Source organism: Falco rusticolus, chromosome 11 (assembly GCF_015220075.1).
Source record: "Falco rusticolus isolate bFalRus1 chromosome 11, bFalRus1.pri, whole genome shotgun sequence".
In the NCBI taxonomy this organism is placed as follows: Eukaryota; Metazoa; Chordata; class Aves; order Falconiformes; family Falconidae; genus Falco; species Falco rusticolus.
Window position 1 is genome coordinate 7,860,933 of NC_051197.1, and position 17,323 is coordinate 7,878,255.

The 17,323-nt window shown below is 34.4% G+C and overlaps 1 protein-coding gene across 1 annotated transcript in view; it reads left to right on the forward strand.

The window, feature by feature from the left end:
- Nucleotides 1-17,323, forward strand: part of FAF1 (Fas associated factor 1) — a 171,571-nt gene that overhangs the window by 74,791 nt on the left and 79,457 nt on the right. Inside the window, exon 8 of the mRNA XM_037404855.1 lies at nucleotides 11,821-11,907. Coding sequence (XP_037260752.1) covers nucleotides 11,821-11,907 — 87 coding nt within the window. The remainder of the gene's footprint in view (nucleotides 1-11,820; nucleotides 11,908-17,323) is intronic.

A 17,323-nucleotide genomic window follows, 5' to 3' on the forward strand; every position in this document is an offset into this window, starting at 1 on the left:
GTTTTTATTCTGAAACATGTTTGGGTAGGAGCAGGGGAAGATACTGTTAGTGAAATGTGTCTTGTTATTGTAATTCAGATTGGGGAGGCAGTGGGATTTAGTCTCTCATTGGACAAAATGTAAATAAATTTGGAAGAGAGAAAGTTTTGGGGTTTTGGGTAGGGTGGGTAGGTGTTGTGAATTCGCCCCCCCTTTCCAGTATGAATATGAATGGTGCTTTTTAGTATAATGAAATGCAGCGAGAATTGGACATCTAACTACCATTCATCTCCTTATTAGTTCCTAAAAGGACTGTTTATTTTACCATTCATATCAATGAATGTAGGGAAGTGATAAAAGTCCAATATATGTATATATCATGCTTAGGCTGTTGCAAATCAGTTTCTTTTGAAATGAAGATTAGGTTGTTTTTCTTCAAATAAATTTGTCTAAATTTTTCTTTTGTTCAGAACATGACAACCGTGAAAATTTAACAAATCTATTTTCCATGGCAAGAATCACGTCAAGTATCTCTTTCACTTCTAATGATAATTCAAACACTAGAAATAATCTTGAAGGCTCTTACAAGTGGAAACCTAACTATATAAAAAATATTCGCTATGATAAAACTCATTAAGAGTTTTCTTAAAAAGGAAACAACACAGCTAATACAAGATGCAGGAAAGTATAATACAGATTTTTGCTGAAGAGTTTGCATACTGGTTCCTGACAAAGGAAGTGGAACAGATTGAAAGACAGGAGCTGCAAAATTACAATTTTTGTGCAGCAGTCTGACTATATGCACATGTGATAATGGACAAGGTGGGATCAAGCCTGTGTAACTGGCATACAGGTTTTTTCTTAGTTCTCAGCCTTTGTTCATATTTTACCATTACCTGGTAGTGACAGTAGATTCTGGTAAGTCTGAGAGATGTTGGGATGCACAGAGTGTATTTAGTAGTTTAAAATGTGTTTTCATATAAATTCTGAATACTAATAATCTTGAAAGTTACTGCCCTCAGTCATGTCCCTAACTGCATGATCAGTAAGTGCCAAGGTATATTTTTCTCCAAGTTACTGATAAAATCACTAGGATAATTTATTAGAATTATCTCTTAAGTCTAAGTATGCAATCCATATGAAATAATTTGTCCCTTGACTCTTGATGATCTTTTTGATCAGGTTAGCCCAGATACAAACTGTTACCCTGGTGCAGTCTTCTGTTGCATTTAGTACGCCAGCTGTTTCAACTAATGGTTGTCATTTTTTTTTTATGGGTTTTTTTTTTTTTTTTTAGCTCCAAAGATCATAGAACTCATCTTGGTAATTATTGCTTTTCTAATTTGCGGTGCTTTTCTTGTTAGTCTTTCATGCCTTCTTCCTGGAGATATCCTAATTTGGCTTGTATATTCTTTATTATACAATCTGCCTAGCTTCAGCTGTGTTACAGCCTTGTACACTGCTGCAGCTGAGTCCAGTATAACACTCTGGACTTCACATAGTTTTCCTGCCATGCTTTGTGAAGCACTCTGAAATCTTCTGGAAGGTGGTAACTAAAAGTAATAATAATAATAAAAAAGTTTCTATATTGAAACTAAGGTCTCATTTTTCCTTCCAGATGCAGGATCTTGCATGAGTATTTGCCTCCAGAGTTTGTCCCACTATTTTTAAAGGGGTCTTAAAATGTTAATTTTTAATGGAAATAAAATACCTGATGTTTGGCAATTTGTCAACATTTTAAGACATAAAAGCAGCTGGAACTGGGATGGTAGCATTAATAATTTGGGTAATTCTCCTGTTTTCTACACAAACCAATATCCTTCCTTGGGGGAACAATATTAGAAACTGTGTTTACCCTTTATATTGCAATTGAGTGCTTTGTCAAAAGAGTAGTTGCCTCTTGATAGCGATCTGGTAATAGATGACTTAGTAGAAGTTGCCTGTTGTCTTTCATAATATGTGTAAAGGTCAGTTAACATACTTATTAGTAACCTGAATTTTTTTCTCAAATGATCATTCCTACTGAATGGAAAAAAACCCTAGGACTTCAAAATGTATCTTTCTGTGTTAGTGCACTATATGTAGAACCAACAAACAAAAAAATTCAATTATTATCATCAGTTTTATTTTGTTAGTAGAAGTCTTTAAGGCATTTTCAAATAAATTCATAAAATTGTTTTGGCACTAAGTCTTTGTTGTTTGATCTCTTCTAACCCTAATCACATCTTCCTTTCAATCTCTAATGTCACAGCTAGCTCACACTCTTAATTCTTTCATACCCTATTTCAACCTCATCCTTGTGTGCTGCTAAAATGATTTTTTTCTTTTTTTTTTTTTTTAAATACTCGTGTCTCTTGCCTCGATTTCTTAAGAATGTGTTTTCCCTTCTTCTGTAGGAATTTGTTTCTTCTTTTAACCTCCTATTAAAAAATTCAAAGGGTCATGCGGTTTTAAGTTCAGAGGGGATTATCACAATTAGGTCTCCTAGGCACTACAAGCAATGAATAATAATAATTATGTAGGCTGAACCTTTGCACAGTGCAGGCCATATAGCAGCAATCGGTAACTTCTACATCAAGTTCAGAAGGTTGTAACTTGCATTTAGCAGTAACGCTCTTCTAGAAGAACAGCTAATTTTAGGTATTTAAAGATGGAGATCAGCAAAGAGGTTTCTTTATTCCACAGAATTAAAATGTTCATGTACGCTGGCAGAAAACTGAAGCACTGAGAAGCAGAACAACATTTTAAAGATGGTGAAACAGTGGTATATAGAATTTGAATATAGTGAATAATGTAATATAGTGAATATACTTAACATTTGCCGCTTGCTGCCGCCCAGGAAAAGGCCAGATGCAAAGCAGTGGGGAAAATAGTATCTGCTAGCTTGAAGAGAGCTCAGATTTATTCTCAGGCCTCAGACCTTGTCTGGGCAGGAGGCTGAGGTTGGGAAAATATCTTTCCACATCTTTGAGGGAACATCTCATGTGCTTGGAATGTTTATCTTTTCAGGTTATATTGTAGGTATAGATATATGTTGCATGAGGTAATCAGAAGTTCACATGTCAGAAGATTCACAAACATTTAGTTGAAGCCTTGCTTTTATTTTCTGTTTCAAAATTCGTAGGTTTTAACCACAAAAATATACTAGCATTACTCAGCAGACCATTTTATTGTAAGTCGTGGTGTTAAGATGCTAACTTGGCACAGACCCATTAAAAAAAGGTCAAATGACATCCAAGAAGGGTTTGTTTAAGAAGTTTAAAATGTGAACTCCAATGAATGAAATAGAGGGTAATGAAGTAGTAATAACTATGAAATCTTTGAAAGTAATTTATTCACAATGTCATTTCTGTCACTGAAAGGAAACTGCCAAATGTGTCTTTACAAGTGTTTACAAAATGAAATAAATTTTAGATGTCATTACATTTAAATTGTAAATAATCTGGTGATTCCTAAACTGAATGGGCTTCTGATTATAACTTCTAGTTAAGAAAAATTTCTGAATTATTTAAAAAAGTGTTTCAGCTCAGACATGTAGTTGCTCAATGAGGCTACACAGTGAGTAGGTAGTGTCTCTGAAGGTGTCTTCCTCTCAGCTGTAGAAGTAGACAGAACAGAGCCAACTAGCTTAGGAATAAAACAATTTATTTCTTAAATTTAGGACAGTTAATGTTTGCCGGTAGTATATTAAATAAGTAATTAGGACTGTCTGTAGTCTTCAAGAATTTACATCAGTAAAACGCAATGAACATTTTTGTTTTGGGTTTTGTTTGATGACTCACTATGATGGGTATAAATCTGGGGGAATGAGGCTATATAGAAGTGCTTAGTTGGGGCATAAAGAATCCATATGCCTTTCTGGAAGTCTGGTAAGTCTGTCTTCCTATGTAGTATCTTATTTTTCTAAATGAGATAGTTTTTACTAAAATATTATGGTGAATCATCTCTCTGTTAAGTTTATTGTCTCTTTACAAATTCTTTCTCCTGAAAATTTACCTCCCCTTCCCCATTCTAAAATACATAATAGCACAATAATATATTAACTTTGCATTTACTTACTCAGCCACTTAATTTTAGTAGTTACCTTGTTTCTCCTTGCCTCATCATTCAAATTGGAAATAGTGTGGATTGTTTATGTTCAAGTAGTCATTTAATCCTTAGGTATGTGAAGTTCATACTCCACCTTTCCCGTGATGAGAGGCAAAATAATCTACTCCAATCTCTTTTTTCTAGATACTGAAATTAAAGAATTGAAATCATCAAGACGCATTTGCTGGGTTTTGCTCATTGTTTAATGTGACTTAATCTTCATTGTTCGAACATTTTGTCAGCAAATTGTTGCAAAAAATCACACAGTCTTTTCCAGACTCGAGTGGTTACCTAGTGAATTCAACAGGTTTTCTAATGAAGATATTGGCACAATATTTACTGAATACTACAGTACAATAAGCCATTTTTAAGAGGATTTTAAACTGGATTTGTTTTGATTTGAACACTGTTCCATATGCTCTAAAGTGAAAGCTGGATTCTCAGTGGTTTTTTGCACATAAAATGTATTTAATTGCAGGAAAGTGGTACACAAATACTTAGCAGAAAATTTTCTACTGATTTTTTGTGTTGTAACTTGCTGATGAATTCTGCATTGTATGTGGCTGACGTACAATGGACATTTAGGTTCTCTTGGGGTCCTTTAGGAAGGTTTGAAATTGCATAGTGTTTTTAATTTGGAAATGAAACAGTCCTAATTAGAGGGAAGAGAATATTACTTTCAAGAGGTATAAAAGTTTTGGTGCTTTTGTTTCAGTTTTACTTTCATGATTGAATAAGCAAGTCATGTATTTCAGACACTGAATTAAACCAAATTACGTTAGAATTTAATGAATTTTTATTCTGCATTAAACAAGAAAAGATATTTCAAAGCTTTAGCTTACTAAAGGGGAAAACTTAATAAAAGTAGACCAGAATCTTTTTGGAGGTATGAAAAGCAAAAATATTAATTTAACGGAAGAGCTGTGAAATAAAAAATTAATTAAAGAATGTGCTGTAGTAAAACATGTATTAGAGTTCTTGTGTATTTCATAAAACCACTGAATCTGAATCACAGCTGACTTTTGGTTGGCAGGCTTGGGCAGGAGAGGAGTTCTTTTGCCTTCAGTATTCATTTCAAATATTTAGGTTGTAAGTGTATTTTTTTCCTTTAGATTACAGCAGACTGAATTGAGTATACATGTAAATGTAAATAGTCATTTTAGCATAGTGAATTGTCCTTGGAGAGTTTCAGTTGCATGACATTCTTGAGAAACAGATGCTGTTATTTAAAAATAGCCCAATTCTGACATCTTAATTCACTAACTGAAAGCATTCCATAATTTCAACTTCAGTCAGCTGCTAGAAGAGGCCAGTTATCATTTGATGTCTTTGGAATTGCATTATTGTTTCTAAAGTAAAACCTACACTAAAATGAAATTTGCTGATTTAAGTAACCTTTGTTATTTATGTTTTAATATAGCTTATTGTGTATTGGAGATACAAAAAGGCAAACAAAATTGTAAGCAGAGCAGGCTTATACCATTCCCCCCAAATGAATCTTGCATTAAATGCCCTGAGAGTTCTGGTTTGGATGCTAATGTTAGTCATAGTTCATACAGTACATTATCTGAATATATTCTACTTGAGTGTTGCTGGCTAAAAATTACTGCAGATACCATTTTTTGAAGTTAAGAAATTAATTTTCTCGTTGTCTGCTGATAGCCTTTTCCTGATGAAATGCAAAATAATTGCTCTCTGCTACAGGAAAATTTTCAATATGGATCACTTATTTTTGTTTTTCATTTTCTCCTCTTAACTTCTTCTGTTTCTGTTCTTTGTCTTTACTATTACTACAGACCAAATCTATTGCAAAAGGTTGTGGCAGAGATGCTGATTCAGAAAATTTTTCTCTCTAGTTTTACATCTCTCTATTTTTAATAGTTCTTGTTAGTCCATGGTTAACTGAAATTACCCATTTATTTGACCCATCTTTTTGTTCATAACTATTGATAACATAATTAAACATCATTATCCCTTCAAATTCACCATTTTATCACCTTTGACACTTCTCTATGTTTAGGAACTTGGTAGATTCTGTCCCTGCTTCCTATGTATTACTGCCAGATTCCCAGTGCTCTTTGCTAGCTGTCAGAATTTTGTCTGGCAGAGGCTTTCCTCTATAACCTTGAAGGCTACCGCTTTAGCTGGCTTTGGGTCCTTTCTTTCCATCTTTCTTCACCAAAAGGCTTTTGCTTACTTTGCATTTCTTTCTGTCATTGCCCCATCTATATCGTTGCTGTCTCCTGAAAATTTTGCTTACTTGTCTTGGCTTCTTCTCTGTTACAATGTCAAAGTCAAGATTCTTGCTTTACTGTCGGTGCCCCATGCAACCTTGCTATGTCTGCATCTGATCTCATTTCCCCGTGTCCCCCAACTCACATTCCACATTCCTCACAGTCCTCTGACTTTATTGCTCCTTTTGTCTGCCTTTCATGCACTCATTTTTGCACTGTCTTTCATGCTGCCTATGTGCCTGGAACAGTCTTTAGCATCTCAGCCAATTTACAGCTTTGCATAAATTATATTTTATAATAAGACTAACAAAAGTTCATTATCTACATTATTTCAATTAACTTTGTACCTGCATAAGCGGAAAACAGCCTGAGGGAAACTACTGTTAAACTTTGTTGTGATTTGTTGTGATTCAAAGATACAGATTCAGGCATGACAGTTCTTTGATGATTCAGCATAAATTTAATTTTTTTAACAATTTGGTTGGTGTTAGATTTTTATTTTATTTTTGACAGTAGATTTCAAATTTTTCTCATTCAGAGATAAGAAAATAGCTACTTATTCCTGCTGAGTGAAACCACCAGAAGGCAGTCATCAGTGCATTACCTGTGCTTCGTGTCCTGTGATACATTTTACCTCATTTATCCTTAGTAATATAGATATGGAAGAGTTTTGAATGTTGGATTAACTTCCTATCTACAGACAAAGTGTATCTTTTGTGTTTAATCTTACTTTTAAAGCTACATACTCACCTGCTTGAAAAAAAACAGTGAAAGATGAGAAAGTAAGACTGCCTATATCTGAGAAGTTTTCTCACTGTGTTGGCTGCTTTGGCCATGTAGGTTTTCTTAAAATATTAAAAGTTGTTTAATATTTTAACTCCCTTCTAACAGCGGTGAAAATGTGCTGAAGGTAAAACTTTGCATGCTTCTCCTGCATCAGTGTATAGCTACAAGGCAGGGCATTCTGCAGGAATTATAACAGCATTTTCTAAGTAAAATTATGTCTGAAATATACGGGGTATTATTTTTCTGTGTGTGTTGAAATGGTTGTATTGATACTGTTCACAGCTGAGTTGTGGAACCAAATAGATGTGCCTTTAATTTGTTTTTAAATGATTTTGTATATTCTGGAGATTATAATCTGAAGGGTGGCTGCCATAGTAATGTGCCAGTCACCATGGCATCTGAACATTATGAAAAGAAATTCTGAGCTGCACAAAGACAATACCACCAATTCGTATTTCAAGCTGATCAAAGGTGGGAGACCAACAAGTTTGCCAATAAATGTAGCTCAGTGGATGGCACTAGAACTTAGTTTGCTTTACACGTATTTATGAAGATTTTGTTCCTCCTATCAATATCATGTGAATTTATAAAAGCCTTAACACCGACTTCATCCCTTTACTGTGCTTTTTTTCAGTTGTGTGAAGAGTGGGCCAAAGGCTTTTATTTCAGTGGCCTAGTGAAGAAGCAGTTTATGGTTCTGCTTTATTTGAATTGTTAGGACTTTTTCCTCCTTACAGAATTTTTAACTTTAAACTGAAATTAAGTCAGTTAATGAAGAAAAGGGGGGTTTCTGCACTCAAGTGGTAAATATTCCTAGTCACTAAAACATTTTGCAGTCTGCTTTCATAATGCTATTTTAAACAAAACTAAAATTAAATCGTTACTTAAAAGCAAGCTTATTTTATCTTAAATAATTGATTGTGGCTTGTTGTTTGAAAGAGGACTACTCTGGCATGAATTCCAAATCCAGTTATGATCTTAACTCAAGCAGTTTGTTTAATCAAACATTACTCTACTAAGTCTTACATGGTCCCCTACCCAGCTAGGCCTGCCTATAACAACTAGTTTATTCTGCGACGAGTTGCTCAACAGATGTCATTCTGGTAGAATAATGCAGCAGAATAGTTGTGCGTTGGCTAAAATTACTTCAACTTTGATCACTTTTGTCCAGCACATCAGTCTGGCATTGTGCTTTATACCAACATAACACTTTACCCCGAGCATGCCTTTCAAGCTTAGAATAGCAGAGGAATGTTATTGAATTCAGTGCAGTTACAGATGAGTTAATGAAAGAAGGGAAATACTGTTTTTTTCATAATGCCTTTCTGTTGTACTTTGGAATTAAAAGGGAATTTGAGGAATGTGACTTCCGAGTTATTTATTTTTACTTCTGAAGGCCTTTTGAAAACAATATTATGCAGTTCTATTGATCCCATGTTTCTGTAAATAAGTTTCACTTGTTATTTGAAAATGGCTCATTCTTAAGTTTCATATTGTAAAAATAGTATTAATAACACTTTTGGTGTGTAATTGGAGAATAGTTATCTGACAGGGACAGTTTATCCTGGTTTTTAATGCAAGAAAGCTAAAACAGCAAGATCTCTATTCTTGTGATCACAGACCAGTATTATTACATTTTGGTGGGCTGTTGTGGGGTCGGTACAGAGTAATGACGTCTCTTTACCTTGATACTACTGCGAAATGAATCCTGCACTGCAGGCTACCTTCTTCTTGAGAAGCAGTGCGTCCACCGAGTTCTGCAGAGTTTAGTTTTCCATAATTCCGTTTTTCACAAGTGCATCTGTGTATACATATGTGTGTGTATATATATTAGGATATACCATATATATGTGTATTTGAAAGGAATTTAAGTTATTAATAATTGAGGTATATTTGTGTTTTTTAAAGCTTGACAATGTGCTTAAGTATGAGGATGCACTAATATGAAGTCCACTTCAATTGCTAATAAATACTTCAGGGTTCTGTCTAAAAAAATCCCACTGTTCTTCTTCTAGTTTTTTTAAATTACTATCTAGTTGCAAAGTTTTTTACTTGAAACATAGTTACCTGATCAGTCTCCCTGCAAAAACTCCTACAAAACCAATATTAACATAAAGGTTATCAGGTATACATGTAATTTACTAGTTCTACAAGAACAGAGAGATATCTTGATGATTCCAAAACATGCAATGAAGCTGAACTGAAAATCCAACCCAAATACAGGTTATGATACAAAAATGTCCAGATAAGGAACCCGCATGATCTGACTTTCATCCTTTAGTGAGATGTAGATTCAAGAGTTGGAAGTAATGTATCTTACTCTTGGATAGTAAACTGAAGCCATTGTTTCCCACTCTCTGTGTATATTTATACAGCTTTAAACTGATAGTGTTGAAATTAATATCCCCATGGCCTATATATAAAATTTATCCAGAAATATGAGACAGTTCTTCACAGCTTTTACTAAGGGGCACTTTGTTAGTATGAGATACTGCTACTACTAAAAGTAGTGAGAATGAGAAACAGTAATTGAATGGAGGATCTGAGAACTGGAAGTACAGTCAGAGCATTGCACTTTGCGTTTGCTCTCTCTGTGCCCTGAGTTTTCTCAGTTGTGTTTGTTTTCAGAGAGTTGGCAAACTCATGCAGCAGTGCCATGGAGAACCTTTCAAAGAATGTTACCCAAATCAACATATGTGAGCAAGCATACGTGTGGAAATCCCTGCCTCATCCATCACGCCCTGTAGGATATTTCCAGTGATTAGAACAGTTATTTTACCGCATTTCTCTCTAAAGATGATCCAGAGAAAAAGCATGTTGGGTGCTATTTCATTATGCAAACACATTTTTAGATTAATATCTACAGCCAGATGTTGCCTATACATACTGCACTAAAAATAAATGACTAATTTTGAGGGAATGTATCCATCTGTTTATATTACCCTATTACCTTATTGTGTTCAGACCTCAGCTGTGCCTTACTGATGAAGCTATGGCAAGTATGGATTAGTAGGTAGGCCTAAAACATATAAAGTGTCTATTAGTGGATAGCTTTGTTATATTGCGTTATCTCCCTAAGAAAGGTAGTTTAGAATAATTTTTTATTCAATTCTCGAACATGAAACCTTTAAATGTGTGGATTAAGTTAGTATTTCTCACTTTGACTAATTTCAGCTTTCTTCCTGATATTTTCTTTTTTTGAACCTTTTTTCTGTTCAGAGGAAGTAGTTACCTTAGGGTAAGGGCACTTGACTGCAAGCGAGGTGCTAGCCCAAATATATTTTGTGCTGACAATGATATTTTTTTTTTCAGTTCACAGAATTTTTGATAATTCTTATAAAAGAAGTTAGAATACAATAATTATTGTTTCTTTCCAGTTAACAAGTCAACAAATGGAAAGCTAAAGAAGGCATTAGAGGACACTTTTTGGAGTAGTCTTGGCATTTACTTTAAGTCAAATATTATCCATCTGCCGTAATTCCGTAATTTTTTTTTTGGTTGGAGATGTCAAACACTTTATTCTTGTATCTCTTAGTATTAGACTGTACAGCCCTCTTAGAGCTGGGAACAGGACACAAAACTTTTGACTTCCTCAGATTCTGTGTAGCAAAAGGTCCTGTAATATATTAGTAAAATGTATCAAACCTTGCTTTTATCTATTTGAGAATGTTTTTCTGGATGTAACCTAGGTTGTTGTGATCTGTATTTGGAAACTGAAATAGACCTGTGAAGGTATGGGAGGACCTTCTATTCCCATGTAGCAGTTTTATGGAAGAAAAAACAAAAGCCAGCATTGCTTGCTCTAAGTGTTTTATTGTTCACAGTTCTGGTCCAGCTGGGCAATATTCACATGTGCTGGTTGGTTTTGCAGTCTTCACATTCAGGTATGCAGTATTATTCACAATTTGAGATACCGCTCTCTATCCCAAGCACAAAAATTTATCTTTTTGTGATTTAAATAATTGCTTATCACAAAACCTCTGATAAAACATGCCAGATTTTTTATCTGTATTAATGTTTTTGTGGAGTTCTGTAACTTCTGTTTTGCAGTATTCTTCCTGTATTTAAAATTTTCATTTCTTTCTTCTTTTCCCACTCCCTTCCTCCTTACAACCATCATGTGAGATGGTTAATGGTAGCAACTTGTATTTTAGTAGCACGGGAAAAGGGTTGATATAAAAATTGGTTGATTTGAATTTTATTAATAAATGTTTGAAGGGCGTTGTCATTGGAAACATGCTTATTGATTCATATTTCAATGTTTAATGTACTCACTTGGTTTTGGATCCCATATAAGAAACTTAGGCAAAACTATTTGTATTCCTTATTGCATTAGATGTAAATGAACCTAAAATTTTCAGGTGAAACAGAATACATTAACTAGCAAAACCTGTAACAATTTTTGTTATCTTCTGCTTCTCTTCAGATTGTTACTTTGTAATACTTCTTACTGTGAAAATTTGTGTTATCAATTGTTTTACACATTTATGATGCTGAAGTAATATTGAATCACTACAAATGATAACTTAGAGATCTTAATTTTTTTTCTTTAACAGTACTGTATGTAAACCTGTGGAACAGATCTGAGTCTTTGAGTGTTGGAGGAATCTGTTTTACAATAATTAGAAAAAATCAAAATAAAAAGCTTAGGATTATGATGAAAATAATACAGTTTTCCTGTATTGCTTTCATTAGAGCAAGTTCTGAATATTTTATTTTTTTTTTAAACCAGGTAAAGCGGAATGTGTATGACCTAACTAGTATCCCTGTTCGTCACCAGTTATGGGAAGGCTGGCCTCCTTCTGCTACAGACGACTCAGTAAGTAGCTTTGGTTCTCATTTAATTTCTTCCTACAAATAGCTGATTTTACTTGGATTTTTGATTGGCATCATCCAACAGCTTTTTCTGTCTCATATGCAGTAACTTAGCATTACACATACTTCAGAGCTTTATCTTGAAAGATACAAATACTAATGTACGGGATTACTGAAGCACATAGAAATTATTCAAGTGAATCAAATTCAGTGCACGTTTTAAATGAGGAGGAGACATGTTCCTAGACTGAAGCAAAGCTGCACAACAATTTGGAAGCTGAGGAAGTCTGTGCACTGACTGAACTTCAGGAAAAAAGTCCTGCCTTCTCAATGTGTTCTGAGTGCCCATCTAGATATTTTACTCAGTAGTGTATGTTATTTCACCAGTATGCTTCAGCCTGTGTCTGTCTGGCTTTAAGGAGAAGAGGTGTTCCTGTTGAAACTGGTGGAGAGCTTCCCTTGCCTTTAAAGTATCTACTTTAGTTCTTGCTGAACCAGTAAGAATGTATCGACATTTGTAAGATTACATTTTGAAATATTAAATAATACGTATACAGTACAATATGTATTCAGTTTTCAAACATGTTGCAGCATTTAGAATTACCATTATTTAGAAATGGAGGGAAATCTTAGCTGAGATCAATAAGAACCCTTGGTGACAGAATCAGCTAACTGAATTGCCTACAAATTCATGAAATTGCAGGACTTAACTGCAGAATTCCATTAAATATTAGACTTGTATCCTTGCTTGGTTGTCTCTGTAGTATGTTTTACTGCACGGCTTTCATTTTTGCTCAGATAATTTTCTTCTGGTAGTACGTTCCCAATGGCAGCTTGTGAGTTCTGCCTTTATTTAAAAAACAGAAAGAGAAAAAAAAAACCCAGAAAGTCCTGAAAGGCTGAAATAATTATGTAGTTATGTTGTATACAGACTTTGTGACCTAAGGAAAATGTAGAAGAATTAAGTATTGCTACTTTTATAAAGTTATTAATTTTAACTGGGAGTTGAACCTGAGTATGCTGCAAAGCAAAAATGGAATTGGGATTTGCTTCCTCTACATATTACCATTGTCTTCAATGCATTATTTTCCTGTCCATTTCTACTCTTTTCTGGTAAAGGGAGAATTGTGGTTTGTATGATAAGATTGATGCTTTTTAAGTTTGAAAGAGGTGGGTAAATCTTATGTCCACGTATTCAGAAGTGTATGTGAGATGACACGTGTAATATCTGAAATAACGTCATGGTGTCATGTGGTAATTGCTGTCTTTGAAACGTGGATCCATTTTAACATTTTATTAGTTTACATTAGCCAAAAAAGAATTGGAAACTCGGCACTTCTAATCTGTTTTCCCACAGCTGTTAGGTTTTCCCATATTTTTCTCCCCTTTCTTTTGAATACGGTACCTCACATATGTAAAACTCATAAATCTGTTTTAAGTCTGTTTTTACAAGTGACATTGTTGCAGGTGAATGTTTTCCCTTTTCATCTTTAATGAAATTGGTGAATGTTGAGTCATCTGCTCCAAAGCAGGAGAGTCCTCCAAGCTCACTGCTTGAGTCTGGTGGAGCTGAGACTTGTCAGCTGTGTAAACAGATTTGAATGTGTTACCAACAAAAATATAATTAATTTCTGTCTAAAATTAGAGGCCATAGCTTACTATTTATGAAGATTTTATGTTAGCAGTGACTATCTGTGGTTCTGTGATCTGAACCTTTTTTCCTTTGCAAATTAGAAATATTCAGGAATAATTACTTTAGTAATTAGTCATAATGTCTTTTAGTTCCGTGGCAGATTTTTAAAATAACTTTTTCCCTTAGAGGGTTTTTATTTGCTGTATTGTATAGTACTCTATTGCAATTAAAGAGTTAAAGAGACTTGATTAAAATACTTTTTCATTTACATGTTATGCAGCATAAGAAATACTTTGTAATACCAGGAGGTTTTTTCAGTGCAGTTCTCGTTAACCTTTGGCTTAGCAAATAGGACAACTAAATAGACTTCGCATAATTGGATTCCTGTATCATCTCGAGTCTCTTATGAACCTGACAGACTACAGTGTTCTGACATTATCAGGAAATTTAGTGGAGTCAATAGTCATTTAAAACATTGTTGCTTCATCTCCCTTCAGAGTTAAGATATGTTCTCTGCTTATACTATCTAATGAAATATGGGATACTGTATGAATTGTCAATAACTCTTTCAGATCCTTTTGCACACTTTCACCAGGGAAATGGATATTAAAACCTCCGCATGCAGGAGTATGTTTTAATGCTGTGACAGTTTGATTGTGGGAAGCAAGGCATACGTACTCTGTGGAAATCTAGTTTTGCCATCCAGCAAGGACATATTTTTAGCTTTTATTGTGCCTGAATAATTTTAATGCCATGAGTTATATCTGCTCTGCTCATTAAAATTCAAAAAATTAAATATATGAATTTTAAATAATTCTTTTTTTAACAAGTTTACATAAGAAAACTTGAATTCTATTGAAGGCCTAATTTATCTGTCTTTAGGTATATATCATGAACTGATACAATGGAGTCTGGAAAAGTATCCTAGAAATTAAAAAAATAATTTGATTTAAATAGATTCATAGTTCTCATTTTTTTTTTTATTTTGGATTTTATAAAAGCATTAACATTACTGAGTTTGTAAAATGAGAACCAAGCCAAATAATTTACTAAAATTTCTGAAATGTTTTCTGTTTGTCTTTGTTATATTGGCTGAACTTCTAAACTTCTGCTGTTAATTACTGCTGTTGCCAAGTGGAATGAGCAGCCTTCAAATATATGTGCATGAAGAAAAAAATCTGAGATCAGTTGTAGGTAGTGTTTCAATTACAGTTTTTACATGGAAGAATTGTGATTTTATTTATGTAAGTACAGGTGACTCTTTGGATATTAGCTTTACACATGAATGTTTGAAGTACCCCACCCCCCACCCCCCACCCCCACCCCTGCTGAGGTCATTGGGGTTTGATTTATTTGAGTAGGATGAGTTTTTGTCCCTGATGTTTCTGTTTATTTTTGGTAGCATAGAACAACAATACCCAATATGAGAAGAAGGAGAGAGTTGCTTTTGTGCTGCTTTTTTTCTCAGTATTTAAGATAAAACGTTTTTCCTAATTAGTTCATTGTTTTAAGTGATTTCAGCGTAGCAATGAGAAATGTCTGTTTCTTCATAAATAACAACAGTGAGCTTGGCAAAATGGGATATATCTCTGCATTAAAAAGATGTAAAACTTTCAGGATTAGGTTTGGGCTTGGGGGAAGTGGGAGGAGGGAGAGAGGCAGAGGCAGATGAAGCATCCTGTGTTGTAACTGTGCCGTCACACACAGATCCCGTAAGAGGAACTCAGCATCTGTCCTTCCGCCTACTGCCAGTAATGCTTTACTTCCCTAAACAGTACAGTTGGTCAAGACCTCGTATCCTCATTTCAAGACAAGTAACCGTACTTCTTCATTGTATAGATAAGCAGTCGGATATTAGTTTAGGCAGAAGTGGGTCTATACTGACAAGTTATTCGGCTGCACTGCTGAAGAGTCATACTTCAGATGTGACATGGGAGTGTCCACTTAAGTGTTGAGGTTCTACATCATCCCTTGTGAACATGACCATCTCCAGTTCTCCGAGGGCTGTAGCAGATGTGGTTGATGTTCCTTAGCTGAATTTAATAAAGACTTCCAGGTTATAATCAAAATTCTCAAACATACATGCATGATCTAATTAGCACTGCTGTTATATTTAGGTATTTCATTGCAAAGTACTAAGTACAGCCTGTGTGCACAGGTAGAAATTAAGAACGCTGATAAGTAGTGTTGTGGTACAAAGTCAAACCATTTATGACACTTCTTGGCTGATCTCCAGATTCTTGAAGAGGTTGAGTATTAAGCGCCTCCATAATTAGTATTCCTTCCCTTTCCAGGTCTTAGTTCTGAACAGAAAGTTTATTACCACATGCTGGCATTGTGATACGAAAACAAGTTGTGAGATTTATATATGAGGGCCGTTTAATTGTAATGGATGCCATGTCTGCGTGTACTGGATTATTTGGAATTTTCCCCCTGGAATTGATATGACTAAAGAATAAATAGTCCTGACAGAGATAGTGCCTATTGGAAGTGTGAAGTTGACTATATTTAAATTAAAATACATAAATCACTAGAAAATAGTCAACTTTTTTTTTAAATATCATAATTATGATTTAGATTGTCTGTAATGTTACTTTGTATGTTACTTCTGTGGTTCTTATCAGTTGCGGGCTGTAGAGTAGTAGAGTGATCTGACAGGATCCTTTTAATTTAAATAAAATTAAAATAAAAATTTAGATAAATAAACAAACTTGCAGTCTTTTCTGTTACGTGGGTTCAGGAATATGGTAAAGTTTCAATGTAACATTTATACTATAATCCCAATTTAGTAGCAAAAATCATTAGACAATACCCAGTCTTGGAAGTTCATGGTGCTTTATGAAGCAGCACATTCATCATCATTAAGAAAAAGAAAAGTAACTGAACAATTTCATAAACAGTTCCTAAATGTCTTTATTTTAGATAACCTTCTGACTTGGATTTATGGTTTGCTTGGATGTTTTTATGTGGATGATAGTATGATGAATTATGTTCTTTCCCCAGGATATAAAGGAGGTTTACAATTGTTCTTTCACAAATTTTTTTCTTTTACCCTATGCCCTTGTCTGTTATCCATTTATAAAAATTAAGTGCAACAAGTGCACACTAAAGAACAAAACCCGTTGTATCATTTTATTAAAAATATAAGTCAATCTAGCAGCTGTGATCTAAAAAAACACCCAAAACCACCACAAAAAACGAAAACAACAACAACAACAAAAAAACCCGAAACCAGAAAAACCCACAACCTTTCAGTTTTCAGCATTCTTAACCATATTGGGTCCTGATGGGGAAAAAAAAGAGATTTGTCATGTTCTGCCCACGGTTCTGCTTCTTGTGGTCTGGTTGTAATGTTGGAGGCTTTGGTTATTAGAGTTCCTGGAAATGAAAGAAATGGGAAATGCACTCTTTGCTTCTATTTGTTGTAAGGGTATTTGGATGGCAGTAGCCATGATCTTGAAAATCTGGGAAAACTCAGATCACCTTTCTTAGTTACCATGAAAAGGATTCTAGTTTTTATAACTCATTTCATCCATGAATTGAAATGGTCAATAAAATCATAGAATTTTTAAAGCTGATCCCATGTTTCTTATGGGGAAGAGCAGCAAGATTGATTTGGATATACACAGGTGTATTGGGAGTTGGTGAGGTGTTTTTTAGAGTCTATTTTAGGACTGTTCTGGTGGGCCAGTTTATTGTTACTGATCAAATAGAAATTTCATCTTTAAGTGGGTGCTGTTCATCTTTTATCTTTTGGGGAGGAAAGAATTCAAAGTAGTGTGTTTAG